Source organism: Rhagoletis pomonella, unplaced genomic scaffold (genome assembly GCF_013731165.1).
Source record: "Rhagoletis pomonella isolate Grant_MI unplaced genomic scaffold, Rhpom_1.0 Rhpom_scaffold_02380, whole genome shotgun sequence".
NCBI classification, from domain to species: domain Eukaryota; kingdom Metazoa; phylum Arthropoda; class Insecta; order Diptera; family Tephritidae; genus Rhagoletis; species Rhagoletis pomonella.
In genome coordinates, this window is record NW_023460934.1 from 3,143 (window position 1) to 17,272 (window position 14,130).

General features: G+C 40.2%; 2 protein-coding genes across 2 annotated transcripts; both read right to left on the reverse strand.

Moving 5' to 3' along the window:
- Nucleotides 1-3,919: 3,919 nt before the first annotated feature.
- Nucleotides 3,920-4,333, reverse strand: LOC118753351 (uncharacterized oxidoreductase TM_0325-like). The gene has a single exon (XM_036488226.1). The coding sequence runs from the start codon at nucleotides 4,331-4,333 to the stop codon at nucleotides 3,920-3,922; it is 414 nt and encodes a 137-aa protein (XP_036344119.1).
- A 3,828-nt stretch (nucleotides 4,334-8,161) lies between these two features.
- LOC118753352 lies at nucleotides 8,162-10,846 on the reverse strand. The gene is made up of 2 exons (XM_036488227.1): nucleotides 10,747-10,846; nucleotides 8,162-10,626 (listed from the first exon to the last, which is right to left on the reverse strand). Exons 1-2 carry the CDS (start codon nucleotides 10,844-10,846, stop codon nucleotides 8,162-8,164), a joined length of 2,565 nt encoding a protein of 854 aa, XP_036344120.1.
- Nucleotides 10,847-14,130: the final 3,284 nt, after the last annotated feature.

Sequence of the window (14,130 nt, forward strand, 5' to 3'; positions counted from 1 at the left end):
CAACAGCACTCACAAATAGCAAAGTAAACATATTTTTCAAAGTTGTATTGTAATACAACAATTTTACTTGTAAAGCAAAAACAACACTTTTAAAACTGTTCTAAAAGAATAGTTGTTTACACGGGGGCGTGGTGGAATTACGCTCCGGTGTAAATATAGCAGAAAGAAATAAATAGAACCAAGATATTGGGATTTTAGTTTTAATTCAATACAGGGTCAATTTATTTCAATATATATATATATATATGTGGGTATAACAAAATATTTAAATACCTTTGGACTGGAGTGGCCTGGTAGCTGCTGTGTGCTCGTTGAACTGCTAAAACCGAAGTGAAGCACTGGACGTGCGGGGTTTTTAATCGGACCGCCGGACAACCGATGTTAAGGGGAAACTTAACGAAGGTTTATTGTCCGGCGGGAAACTTTAGTTAACGGCGCGAATTAATATTAGTACGTGTGCACATGTATGTGTGTGTACATATGCACATATGCCAACATTAGGGCGGGTCGAAAAAATATAGAAATATTTAGGGTGAAGGCCTAAACATACCGGCCCCCTTGCGGCAAGCAACATCCAAAATTTATGCAGCAACTACCAGATCAACTATTAACATGTCCAAACAAAATATTATAAAACTTCATAAAAAATATGTTTCTCTGGTTTCGTTGGAGAGGAGCCAGATTCCTCGTTCGTCGTCCCGCATCGTTTCACTTGCATTCTCCTCGAATCTAAGTTGCTGCTTGAGGGAAAGAGATGTAAAATATAAGAGTAAAGATACGTGGACATTTTCAAGTGCACTTTTATTAAGAAGAAAGATTCATAAAAAATAAATTTCAAAAAATTCATATGTAGAAATTCATTCAATCAGAACAGTTATAAATATAAATGTATTGTTTATGTTTATGCTCTGGTAACGCCAGAGAGTACCCATCCGAAGATGGTGCTCTGAGCTAGCAGAGGCCCAAAGGAAGTTGGAAGTATACCCGGCAGGATTACGTCGGCGTAAACGTCAATGCCAAGGACTAGGCGAATGGGAGTCGAACTATAGAAGTGTGGGTCGGCCAACCGAATGTGCTGGTATGCTGTGGCGACGGCAGGATCTACGTTGCTGGCTGGCGATACGCGGTGGTAGTTCCTTTTAACCGTCGCGTGGGTCGCAATACGTTTATTGTCGCCGTGCTTTCCTCGAAGGCATAAGACGCAACCCGTTTGATTTCCGACCCGTGTCTGTTCCAGCCTCAACTCCCGAGCTAGGTCCGCTGAGATGATCGTGGTGGCGCAGCAACTATCGATGAGAGCGCGGACTAGATGAAGGCGCCCCATCGCCTCGACTTTTACCACTGCTGTCGGCGCAATAGCAATCATAGGGCTCAATGTTGGACCCGCGATAGCGTGTTGTCCCAGGAGCCCGTTGCGGAACATGTTGGATGTGGCTACCTGGCGGAACCTAGGAGCAAGCCTATTGTCGTTCTGTCGACGCAGGCGGAAAGGCCTAGTTTCCACTCCGCGCCGTCGCTGAATTCTGCGTGGTGATCCAAGACGCCGTGTGTGCGCGCGGTCTTCTAAGTTGTCGCGTTCATGTTGGAGCAGGGGTCGAAAAGACCTGGTTTCCGATCCCCCATTCATGGCCGGGCGAAGAGTCCTAGTCTCCGCTCCGGACCCACATAAGTCGCTCTGTTCATTTTCTGGACAAAGAGGCCTAGTCTCCGTTCCAGAGTCAGAGGCGCAAATGGAAATCGCACAATCAGCGTTTTCTTCTTCCTCTACTTGAACGCTCCACGGCTTGCTGGTTTCATTCTCTGACCTCCATGAGTCTCTATGTTCATCGATATGGAGGGTAGAATGGTGCTTCTCGTTGCATTGACGGCATCTCGCCTCGCTACTACAATTGTCGGTTTTGTGGTCCATAGAAAGACAGTTGCCGCAGAAATGTCCTAGCAGCGCCTCTCGTAGCCTCTCTTCTGGTGTCTTGGCACGATAAATTGGGCACAGACGAATTGGGTGTTTCCCTTCACACAATCGGCACGCCAAACCAAAACGTTGAGGGTTCTGTATGGCCTTCTGTTTTAATGTGCTGAAGCGACCCATTTTTTCCTGAAATATGTCCTGCTTTAATTTTGTTTTTCAGCTTGTTCGCAGTTGATTACCTTTTTTTATTGTTGGGTGGCGAGTGAATAAGATAGGAATTATTTAAGCATTTGCTATAAAAATCGTTTGTTAATTGCAACAAGATTGGTCAGTCTGAACGTGGCATTATTTTCTATCAATTGCCCTTCTCCAACTAACGCGTGTAAATATGGCTTAATCCAAGTTTGCAACCCACGAAAATGACAAGTGGATCGCACACATGCCATACACTCCATTGTGCAGGGATGCATGGGCAGGGTTAAATTTTATCACACCGAAAATTGTAAATTGCATTTATGGTGTTTGGAAGTGCCAATATTAAGTGCTCTTATGGAAAAGATCTTTTCCGTTAATGACTTGATCTACTAATATTCGTAATTAGCAATTCAACTTCATTGCATGGAGTTGTCAACAACGTATTAATCTACACTCGGAGAGTTTTTAGCCATTCTCGCAACCCTACAACTAGCCTGCCACCCCACAAAAAAGTTCGGATGCCACTGTAGGTGATACTCGGCTAAAAACAGGGTAGCTCATATGCAGCAGAATTCATAAGTTGAATTTCAAATTTTATTACAAAATGTCTTATTTCCTTTTGAATTTTACATAAAAATATGAGAAATAACTACAAAAAGTTAGTGCATTGATATTTCCTCATGACACTGCCTCTTTGAGTGTGTAAAATGTATTTATGTTAGCAAAGCTAACGATTAAGAATGATTGATCGAATGGTGCGATGGTATGCATCAACATATGTTTTTTCCATTTGTGGAACGTATGTATATGTGAATTTATACAACCGTACTAGGACGTCACTACGTTCTGATATGGGTTTAGTACGTTTTAGAAAAGTGTTTAATCTACTCCTCTAGTTCGTTTTATTAAAAAATCTACTCTATAATAAAGTTTTGATTCATGTCAATATTTAGGTATGGATGACGATGATCTTACTGAAAATGAGTCACTACATTGACAATATTTAAATATTCTGTCTATATATGTATGTATAAATAAATTAAAATTGGAAAGAGCTGATTACTGTTTAAGTTAAGTTTAATGTCATTACATAGATCCTCACGTGAAATATTCCAATTTTTTTTTGATATTGCGAATGTAAACGAGATGACACCCGGCTAGTACGAAAATTTGTTTTTTACTCCAATTGGTAGAGTGGTGCGTGCCAACATAAGTTTAGTAGTCCGAGCCCTGTTTCACACATATGACATTGAAGAAAACTCATTCACTTCATTGGAAGAATGGGAAGGAAATTGCATTCATACACGAGGGAATTACGCAATCGCAGGTAAGAAGGTTGTAGAGGTTGTAAAAATTAGTAAATTTAATTTGTAATTAACATTAATATTTTTCCTTTTCAGGCAACAAAACTCAAATACCGTTGATGAATTTTATGCCAGTACTTCAGTGGAGTCCAGAGGATGCACTTAAGCTTAACATTAAATAAGTTTTTCGAACCGACAGAAATGAATGCGGAATCGTTTTTCGCACGATGGAAAAATTTGGGAGGCGAGCCACAAAGGGCTCAAAAGGTATTTAAGGCCCAACAGCCCCTTGATCTGCCCGGTGCACGCAATAAGCTGATGGGCTTTGGCATGCAACTATTAGACAGTGTTGACCCCAATCCCGATAATATGGTGTGTGCAGGTATTATACACACACAAACGCAGCAAGTGGGCTGTTTGCTACGGTTGGAGCCAAATAAACAAGCACAGATGTTTCGACTAACCATTCGCGCTAGCAAAGAGGCTGTCACCCGCGAAATGTGGGAGCTTCTTACGGATCAGTTTTAAGAAAATAAGGAGCAACGTTTAGACTTAAAATGGGAACAAAAGTATATTGAAAATGCATTATCTGATCGAATTGCTCCACATCGATGTCAAGTATATTTCCCCCAGCTAGTATACCAGCATTATTAACTAAAACATCCAATTTACCGAATTTCTCAATGGCTGTATTGATAATGCGGTCTGCGTCCAACGTTATGTCTGCCTTAATAATTAGCAATTCAGCACTGCTGTTCGCTGCCTTGCATGCCGCCTCAGTTGCTGTTAGATTTGCCTCATTACGTCCGACCAGCACCACTTTGGCCCTAATGTTGGCATCTTGTTTTGCAAACAGCTCGGCGGTAGCAGCACCAATACCGGAACTAGCGCCGGTTACAATTACAACCTTGCCGGAGTAAGTCATACTTCACTTCTCACATGGTTGCGAATATGCATTTACAGGTTATATTAAAAAAATGAAATAACATACTTATGTATGTATGTATCAAAGAAATATCACTAACCCTGTAGGCAAATATGTAAGCACCTTAGGAGATAATCCATGTATTATCTAAGCTTTTAGTATCAAAATTGTCGAGTGGGAAAATGTGAAATTAAATATGTATAGTTTATCTACAATTAAATCAAATAAAAACCTATCGTTTGGGCGTTAATGTTAACGAAAGTATATTGAAAAATGCATTGAGAAGGTTTAAAGACGTACAACGTGAGTGGAAAAGTATTAAAAATAAAACAATCTTACATAAGTCCATAAAGGATCATGATGTAAGTTATAACTTGTATATTCAAACTTACTTTATACATATGTATGTGAAAAGGGAAATCAATATAATTATTGCTAGGTTAATTTATTGCCAAAGTGAGACGAATTGTAAAAAGGCAAAACATCCATGCTTTGACAGAGAAAAGTGAAATTATTCTATCTAGTAAACTGGTTTAGCGGGTCGGATCGTTGCTTGAAGCTAAGGAATATGACGAGTAGCTTTTGAGCAAAATACAAATCCATGAAAAGCCTTTTTTTATTTAGTTCAAGTTTCTTTTGATTTGATTCTGTTACACAGAATCTGTATAATCAAAATGTGGTTTTAATGGTGTTTATTTAATGGTGTAGGTTCCAGTCCGGCGTGCGGGTCCCCAGTCCAGCTGACGGTTCTCTTCGTATCCTGGTTTTCAGTTACTTCCTTCTTCATCCTGGTTGGAAATGTCGTTGGTCTGGTAACAAAGTTTTATGTTTTTACCCCTTTTTTTTGTTGTTAACCGTTTATTTGAGACTAATCGATTTGTGTTTTTTATCATAAAGGGTTCCGAAAAGAAACAAATAATGTGGATACCTCGACCACCGCGAGAAGTTATTCTACAATTTTTCCTCCATCTAACCGCAGTGGACCCTAAATTATGTGAGTTTTTCAAATATTATAATGACTGCTAATTTTTACTTGAAAAAATTTTACCTTTTAAACTTCGGGTGGGGTATTTGCTTCAACTTGCAACTGAATACAAATTCACTCCGCCTCAACTGTGCTGGTCTGCTAGACTTTTGATTCTAAACCCTGGAACGCCAATGTTAGTCGATTCGACCAACACAGTTTATGTTTTGTGGGGAAGTTTCTTGAAAATTCATTTTTGAAATTGGAATTTCATTATTTAAACCACAACATAACCGCATAACATTTGCTTTATTTTAGTTAGCAATTATTATCTTAAGAACATATCGAAAGCTCTTTGAGGATTGATGCTTTAAAACTTAAAAAACATCAGTGCTAAATACGTGTTAAAGATATGATTGGTGTTCCAGGGTTAATGAATTTGTATTCAGTTGAGGCGGAGTAACTTGCTACTTCTGCAATTTTAATTGTGAATTCAGATCTGAGGATGGTCGTTTTTGTGTAACCAGATCAACCCGGGGTAACCCGAGTAAGAACCATCACCATAAATACAAAAAAAAAACAGAAAAAATACTCCCTTTTTATAAAATTATGGCAAGTTAGGAGTGGAATCCCTCCGATTACCTGGAAGTGGAATGTTGTGGTAAAGGGAAGTGGACTAAGCTATAGGTGAAGAAGGCAATTTATAGGGTGATTGTTGGCTCCGAGTTTCCATCGCTGTATGGTGGGAGTAGAACCAATTTCACTAGTGGTCTGGTAACTTGACCTTTCTCCGTCTGGATGTCCACTACGCGCACTCTGCCATCGGTACCGGGGTGTAAGTTGAAAACTCGCCCCAACCTCCATTCAGTTGGGGGTAGATTGTCTTCCCTGATAACTACAAGATCACCTGTTTTCATATTCTCCTTGGGGTGCTTCCATTTAATTCGCTTTTGTAGTTCGGCTAAGTACTCCACTTTCCATCGCCTGCAAAACATCTGGTGAAGTGCTTTTAGTTTTTGCCATCGATTGACGATGGAGGCAGGGTTCTCATTCACATCAGGTTCTGGCGGAGCAATAAGATGTCCACCCGTGAGAAAATGGCCTGGAGTAAGCGGCTCCAGGTCATTTGGCTCATTTGAAGAGGGACTCAGTGGTCGCGAATTAAGGCACGCCTCAATCCGGCACAAAAGCGTACTGAGCTCTTCAAAGGTGTATTTGTGAGCGGATGACACCTTTTTAAAGTGGCTTTTAAAGCTTTTTACACCTGCTTCCCACAGTCCTCCCATGTGAGGGGCTGCAGCGGGTATAAAATGCCACGTAAGTATTTGGTGGTTATATTTTGAAATCGTTTTGTCTCGCGCGTCAGACAAAAAGGCTTTGAATTCAGATCGTAAAGATCGCGAAGCGCCGACAAAATTTGTACCATTGTCGGAATAGATATTCTTCGGGCATCCTCATCTAGCCACGAACCGAGCAAAGGCTGCTAGAAAGGATGGGGTACTAAGGTCACTGGTGGCTTCTAAATGAATCGCTTTAGTGGTGAAACAAACAAATAGGCAAACATAGCCTTTGGAAATTCGACAACCTCTACCACGGTAACTTTTAATTTCAAAAGGTCCCGTGAAGTCTACTCCCGTATTCGTGAACGCGCGCGTAAATGTTGTGCGTTCCTGAGGAAGAGTTCCCATAATTTGCGTCTGAGATCGTTTCTTGTAGATGGTACAAATTTTACAATTGTGGATGGTAGACCTAATCATGTTTTTTACCCTGGGAATCCAGTACTGGGTACGGATAAGGCGTAACATGAGCTGATTTTCTCCGTGTAAGGAGACTTGGTGAATCATCAGGACGATAAGACGGGACAATCTGCAGTTATACGGAATAATGATTGGATGGCGCTCATTATAAGCTAAGTCCTGGGATGCTCCGAGGCGGCCTCCAGCCCTGATGATGTCGTGCTTGTCGACGAACGGATTAAGCGGAAGGATTTCACTCTTTGCATCGATGGGTTTTCTAGTTTTCAAATTCCTGTATTCTTCACCGTAGTGTTGCTTCTGGTTGATTTTTATCAAGAGATGTGTCGTCATCTGAATTTCATCTGATGAAATTAAACAAGAATTTTCGTGAAATAAAGCTTTAGTTTTCGGGTGAGTTCTTCGATAGAATCTCATGACATATGTTAACACTCTCAAAGCTCTCGGTAGATCTGAAAACCGGTCAAGAATATCGATATCATTTACTTTTGTTGATGCATAAGCGTGTGCCCTTTTTTCTTCAACTTCTGTGTGATAGTTAATTTCTTGAGCAGGCCATTTAGAGTTGTCTTCTTGCAACCAAGAAGGTGCCTGCCACCACAAAAAATTGGTCACCAACTCTGACGCAGGCCATCCTCTGCTAGCTAAGTCGGCTGGATTTGAAGCCGAGTCTACATGCGACCAGTCCCTGTTACCGACTTTTTCTATTATTTTCGTAATTCGGTGTGCGACAAAAGTTGACCAAGAACAAGGCGGCTTTCGTATCCATGCGAGTACGATGGTCGAATCTGTCCATAGATATGTTTTCACTTGCCCTAGGTTGAGGTTGTTGATTACTGATTCTATGATTTCCGCGAGCAGTACGGCTCCGCAAAGCTCTAGTCGTGGTAGCGATATTGTTTTGACAGGAGCTACTTTGGTTTTTGACAAAAGAAGGCTGACCAAAACTTTGTCATCTCTTTTGACGCGCATGTATGCAGTAGCCGCATATACTTTTTCCGATGCGTCGCAGAAACCATGTATCTCGATGTCATCTCCTGGTGCGAAGTGTACCCATCGAGGTATTCTAATATTGTCTATTTCATGGTAATGTTTGGTAAAATTGTGCCATCATTCCATAGTAGTAGAAGACACAGTCTCATCCCAGTCTGTGCCTTCTAGCCAAATACTCTGCATGATTATTTTGGCCACGACGACTATTGGAGCAAGCCATCCCAGCGGATCAAATAGCTTGGCGATAGCTGATAGTATCGCCCTTTTTGTAGGTGTCTCGCGGTCCTCCAATGGTCTTGCCATGAAATAGAATAGATCGGTATGGGCATTCCATCTTATGCCAAGAGCCTTAACCGTGCTGGTATCTTCGAATGCCAAAAAGTCTTCACTGAGTAGATCCGTTTTTGGGATGTCCTTTAGAATTTCCGCACAGTTTGAGGTCCATTTCCTTAGCGGAAAACTGGCTGACCGTAGTACTTCCGAGATTTCATCTCTTGCTTTTACGGTAGAGTCGATGCTATGTCCTCCAGCTAGCACGTCATCCACATACATGCATTTCCGAAGTATGTTAGATGCTATTGGGGAAGAGCTTTCTACATCGTCAGCCAGTTGTAGAAGTGTCCTTATCGCGAGGTAAGGAGCACAATTAATCCCGAAAGTGACAGTCTTTAATTCGTATAGACTTACAGGTTCGTTCGGGTTTGTACGGTAAACTATCCGTTGATATTTGGTATGGTTGCTGTCCACCCAAATTTGTCGGTACATCTTCTCGATGTCACTATTAAAAACGTATCTGTATAACCTCCAGCGGAGTATAAGGATCGGAAGATCTGCTTGGAGAACTGAACCTGGGAGAAGTACGTCGTTCAGACTTGTGCCATTAGCCGTTGTACTTGAGGCATTAAAGACGACTCGAACTTTAGTGGAGGCACTTTCTGCCTTTATGACAGCGTGGTGAGGCAGAAAGTAGTTATCGGAAGAGTTTGCTGAAATACTATCATTTATTCTGGACATGTGTCCTAGTGATTCATATTCAGCTAGTACCCTATTATACTCTTTTTGTAGGACGGTATCCTTTGCAAGCCGTGTCTCATTCCGGAAGAACTGAGAGCATGCTTTTTTAAGAGAAGGGCCTAGGCAGATGTTTGCGGGAAATTCCTGCCTGAATGGTAGCGAGACTACGTATTTTCCGTCTTCTCGTCTACGAGTTGTCTCCCGATAAAGTTTGTCACAGTATTTGTCGTCTTCGTTCAAGCTTTTGTTTTTTGGTATGTCTTCGAGTTCCCAGAATGAAGTAAGTTGTTTGTCCAAGGCAACTTCACTGTGATACGAAACTATATTGTTTGTTGGATTGGGTGCGTCTGTGCATCCTGTTAATATCCAACCGAACACTGTTTCTTGGGCGAGAAGTGTACTGAGTACATTCTTCTTCAAGCCGCATAGAATAATTTGGGGATAAATGTCTCCGCCAAGTACGAGGTCTACTTCTTCATTCACGTAGAACCGTTTATCAGCTAGAGCAAGATCTGGAAATGCCTGCATAGTCATAGCGCTGATATGACAGGATGGTAGATTTCCGGTTAGTCTTGTTAGGACGAGCACTGTTGCATGCAGGCTGAACAATGGATCAACAGGGGATCGAAGTTCTATGCTGCATGCCTCTTTGACCTGCGCAGAGGTTGCATTCGTAATGCCCGAGACTTGGGCATGCATCCTCTTAGCTGGCAGGTTGATTCTGCGTTTGAGTCGTTCTGTTATGAACGAACACTCAGAACCAGAGTCAATAAGTGCTCGAGCAGAAAAATCTGTGCCATTGAGACGTATATTTACGCGAGCTGTTCCTAAGAGCACACCTGAATTTGTGTTAGCATAACAAGACTTAACGTCTTTGCTTTTATTGTTATGTGTTCTACTATTAAAGCTGCGCTTTGCTGGAGCCTGTTGAGAGGAGGATGCGGTGTTATTGGCAGGTCCCGGCGGCGTTCGAGCCGCTGTTGCCTTTGGCACATTTGTCTGAATGTGCAGGAGCGAGTGATGTCGCGAGTGGCACATGCTGCAATTAAAGGGGCTTGTGCACCTCGTCACGGTATGTGCAGCACTCAAACAATTCAGGCAACTGTTGTTGCTCTTTAAGTAATTAAACCTCTCGTCAGGCGTAAGCTTCAAGAATTTGGAACAGCGGCGTAGTTTGTGCTCATTCGTTTGGCACATTGTACAAGTGAACTTGGTCACGCTTGCTTGGAATGCACCAAGTCTTTTGGTATGGGCTTCTGAAGGGTTTTTATTGTTTTGCGGCTTTGGTGCCTTAACTGCTTTTGTACCCTTTAAGCCTGTCAGGGTTTCCAGGGTTTGGAACCTGTTAGATAGGAACTTATCCATATCTTCCCACTTCGGTAAATCGCCTGTGTGGTCTATGGTTTGCTCCCATAGAGCCAAAGTGCTGTCAGGCAGTTCAGTCGAGCAAAGATATATAACAATTGAGTCCCAATTTGAAATGTCAATTTGATGACTCTTGAGGGATGACAAACAATTGTTGATATCACGCTGCAATCTTTTAATAGAGCTACCACATTCACTCTCCACTGAATTTAAATTGAATAATATTTTTAGTTATGTGTTCACGAGAATACGCTTATTTTCGTATCGCTCACACAAATTTTCCCATGCTGTTGCGAAGCCTTCATTAGTTATTAGGCACTTACTCACAATGTCTTTGGCTTCTCCTTTGGTTTTTTGGTTGAGGTAATATAGCTTCTCAACCGGAGTAAGCTCCTGATTCGAGATGTAGATGGCCGTGAACATGTCTCGAAATGTTGGCCAAGACAGATAATCGCCTTTGAAAACATCTGTATCACACGGTGGAAGGTGAATATTGTGTTTTCGCATGGGCTTTTCTGTTCTATATCTCGTTCTTCTTTTGCTAGTTTCTCAGCCTGAGCAGCCAAAGACGACATGCAATTTACATAACTAGCAAACGCGCCTCTATTTATTTTTCTGTATGTCCTCTTATCTTCTTGTGAAAATTCTTCAGAGGTGTTGAGGGCATCGTAAGCTAGTTTTGTTTTCTCCCACAGTGATCTGAGTTCTTCCTGCTGAATCGCAAGGACATGCTTGTTTTGCTCTGATATTGAGGAAGCAAGAAAGTCGGACTCGAATTCTGTCACTTCTTCTGCTAAGCTCATGAATGAATCCATTATGAGGTTGAAGATGGTTTTACGACCAACAGAAAGAACGGGAGTTTGTTAAAAATTTAAAAATCTTTTCGAAGATGTGATAATGTTAAAGGCAAATATGCACTAGATTATTCAAACCTGTTGAAAGGTTCACAACAAAAAAACGAAATTGTTTGCCGCTAGAGTTAAAAACACCAAAACCGCCAAAGAGCAAAATGTATCCACAATTAAAAATTCGTTTTTTTTTGCAATTCTTTATTTTTTAATGCAAAGGTTGTGGATATAAATTTAATAAATGTATGCTAATAAACTCGCCACCCAACTGTGCAAATATATACGTATAGATATATATGTATTTCTATGGACCAGCAACGTCCTTATAAACCAATAAAATGTGTGCAAATCAAAAAACAATAGAGCCAAGGTGCAACAAAGTGACTTTGTGAAAGTGACTAACGTAAATTGAAGGCTAGTGTGAAAAAACTCCGGTGAATACTTTGAATTGAAAAGCTGATTATCACGCAGATTGCAGAAGTGAGGTTATGTGTTCACAAACCAATGACAAGTGATCGTGAAAAGAGGTTAGTGCAAGAAATTGACTACTTCTGTGAAACTAACAAAAAAAGTGAATTTAATCTAATGACGATAATAAAAAGTCGGAAATCAACAGAAACTGATGTTGCGACTAAATTTAAAAATGGCTATAACACTTTTCACTGTCGTGTGTGTGTGTGTACACTTTAAACCAATACTAGCTGTTGGCACTCGAATGTGGAGAATCACACAAAGTTGGTGCTTTCACAAAGTCACTGCTATAAGGCTATCTTTGCACTCGCGTAGTTTTATATATGATGCTTTTACGCAAATTAAACGATATATTTTTTTTGCAAAAATATGTATATTGGTAAAGTGCACTGAATATAACCACGTACCTTACGACTGGTTGGTTTCAATGTTGCGGAGTTGATGCTGGCAAAGTGTTGGTTGGTGACGAAAAACTTTTAAATTTGTGGCGCAGACGTGGTGTCCTGGTTAATTCGCTTTTGTGGCAAACTCGCTTTGAAAAAGACGGTGGACTGTATTTCTGTGGTTTCGCTGGTACTGCAATGGTCACACGGTCCCAAAATGGCGCTTTGGAATATTTAGTGTTAAGCCGGACGGCTCCGAAAGGACCAAATGTTTACACGGGGGCGTGGTGGAATTACGCTCCGGTGTAAATATAGCAGAAAGAAATAAATAGATCCAAGATATTGGGATTTTAGTTTTAATTCAATACAAGGTCAATTTATTTCAATATATATATATATATGTGGGTATAACAAAATATTTAAATACCTTTGGACTGGAGTGGCCTGGTAGCTGCTGTGTGCTCGTTGAACTGCTAAAACCGAAGTGAAGCACTGGACGTGCGGGGTTTTTAATCGGACCGCCGGACAACCGATGTTAAGGGGAAACTTAACGAAGGTTTATTGTCCGGCGGGAAACTGTAGTTAACGGCGCGAATTAATATTAGTACGTGTGCACATGTATGTGTGTGTACATATGCACATATGCCAACATTAGGGCGGGTCGAAAAAATATAGAAATATTTAGGGTGAAGGCCTAAACAATAGTATAAAAGAGCAAATATGACAAATAGCACGACTTGTGAACTCCCTAACTGTGTTTGAAATAGGGTATAGTTGGTAGTAGGCTAACAATGAATGATATTGATGAGAAAAATCTAACAACAATCACGAATATACAAAAACTGCGATATTTTAGTAATTACTGAAGCCAACTCACTCAAAATTCCTATTTGCAAAAACCTTTTAGCGGTCAGAAATACATATATATAAGCATGTTGCTATGCTATGGGGTAAGATAGTTATTATTTTGTAATAGGACTAAAATGACGCCTACTTCCCAAATACCAGTTACATGATTCTATCCGTCTGAATAACTGAACTGCCAGTAGATCTACTTTTTTATTTTAATAAATATACATATATTATAAATATTTCACACATCAAACAAGTGTACTAATTCAAAATAAAAACTGAATTTTTTATGTTGTGCGTTAAAATTGTTCATAGATCATATACATACATATATACATATTTACTTTGCATTGAAACCTGAAGCAATAGTTTCCTGTAATGGTTTTTAAACCTCATCGTAAATCCTACCTTCCCCAAATGATGCTCAACATGAGCTCAGGAATAGTATTTTTTTGACAAACGAGAAATATATGTGTTTTTCAATCGACACGCCTTTGTATAGGGATATACATATGTACATACATACATATTTGAACTACTTATTAACCAATACTTTAACACTCATTATCTACATTTTTTAGTGCATAGTTTAAAGGTTTTACCTGCTTAGCAATAATCGCCAAATAGAGGCGTATATATGCCAAATGACTATGCAACCAGCATCCGGAGATTTTAGTGGGAAAATTTTATGTTAACGAGGTGTAGGTAGTCAAATCCTACCATTGTACTTTGTGCATAAATACTTCCTAACGCATATAGATTCGCTTTAAGGTTATTGAGGAATGGATGAAGTTGACAGACGATCTCTAGTCATATTTTGACACTTACGCCATCAAGTTCTTGTAGAAATAATACGTAAAACTGAACGCGTTTTTTTCAAAACTGCAAAATCAGTTTAATATTGGGTGAAAAAATAAAAGATTTTATGAAAACTTCAAAACAAAATCCAACAAGTGTTTAATTGCGAAGAACATAGCAGCATCAAATTCAACAACTCCAATATATAATACAATCCAGGATATCCAGAGAGGGAAAGAAGAAGAACTACTTGGAGCGGACGGAAAACCAGACGAGCTGAACATATCACCGGCAGAGAATTTTCGTAAATATTTTATAATTTTAATTATTATACAAAATTTATATTAGTTTTAGA

Bases quoted from the DNA above. Each gene is read 5' to 3' on its own strand.
- LOC118753351 (XM_036488226.1), bottom strand. From the start codon at position 4,333: ATGACTTACTCCGGCAAGGTTGTAATTGTAACCGGCGCTAGTTCCGGT.
- LOC118753352 (XM_036488227.1), bottom strand. From the start codon at position 10,846: ATGTTCACGGCCATCTACATCTCGAATCAGGAGCTTACTCCGGTTGAG. The intron at 10,627-10,746 runs GTAAGTGCCTAA...ATTTAAATTCAG, and splicing joins AGAAGCCAAAGACATTGTGA to TGGAGAGTGAATGTGGTAGC.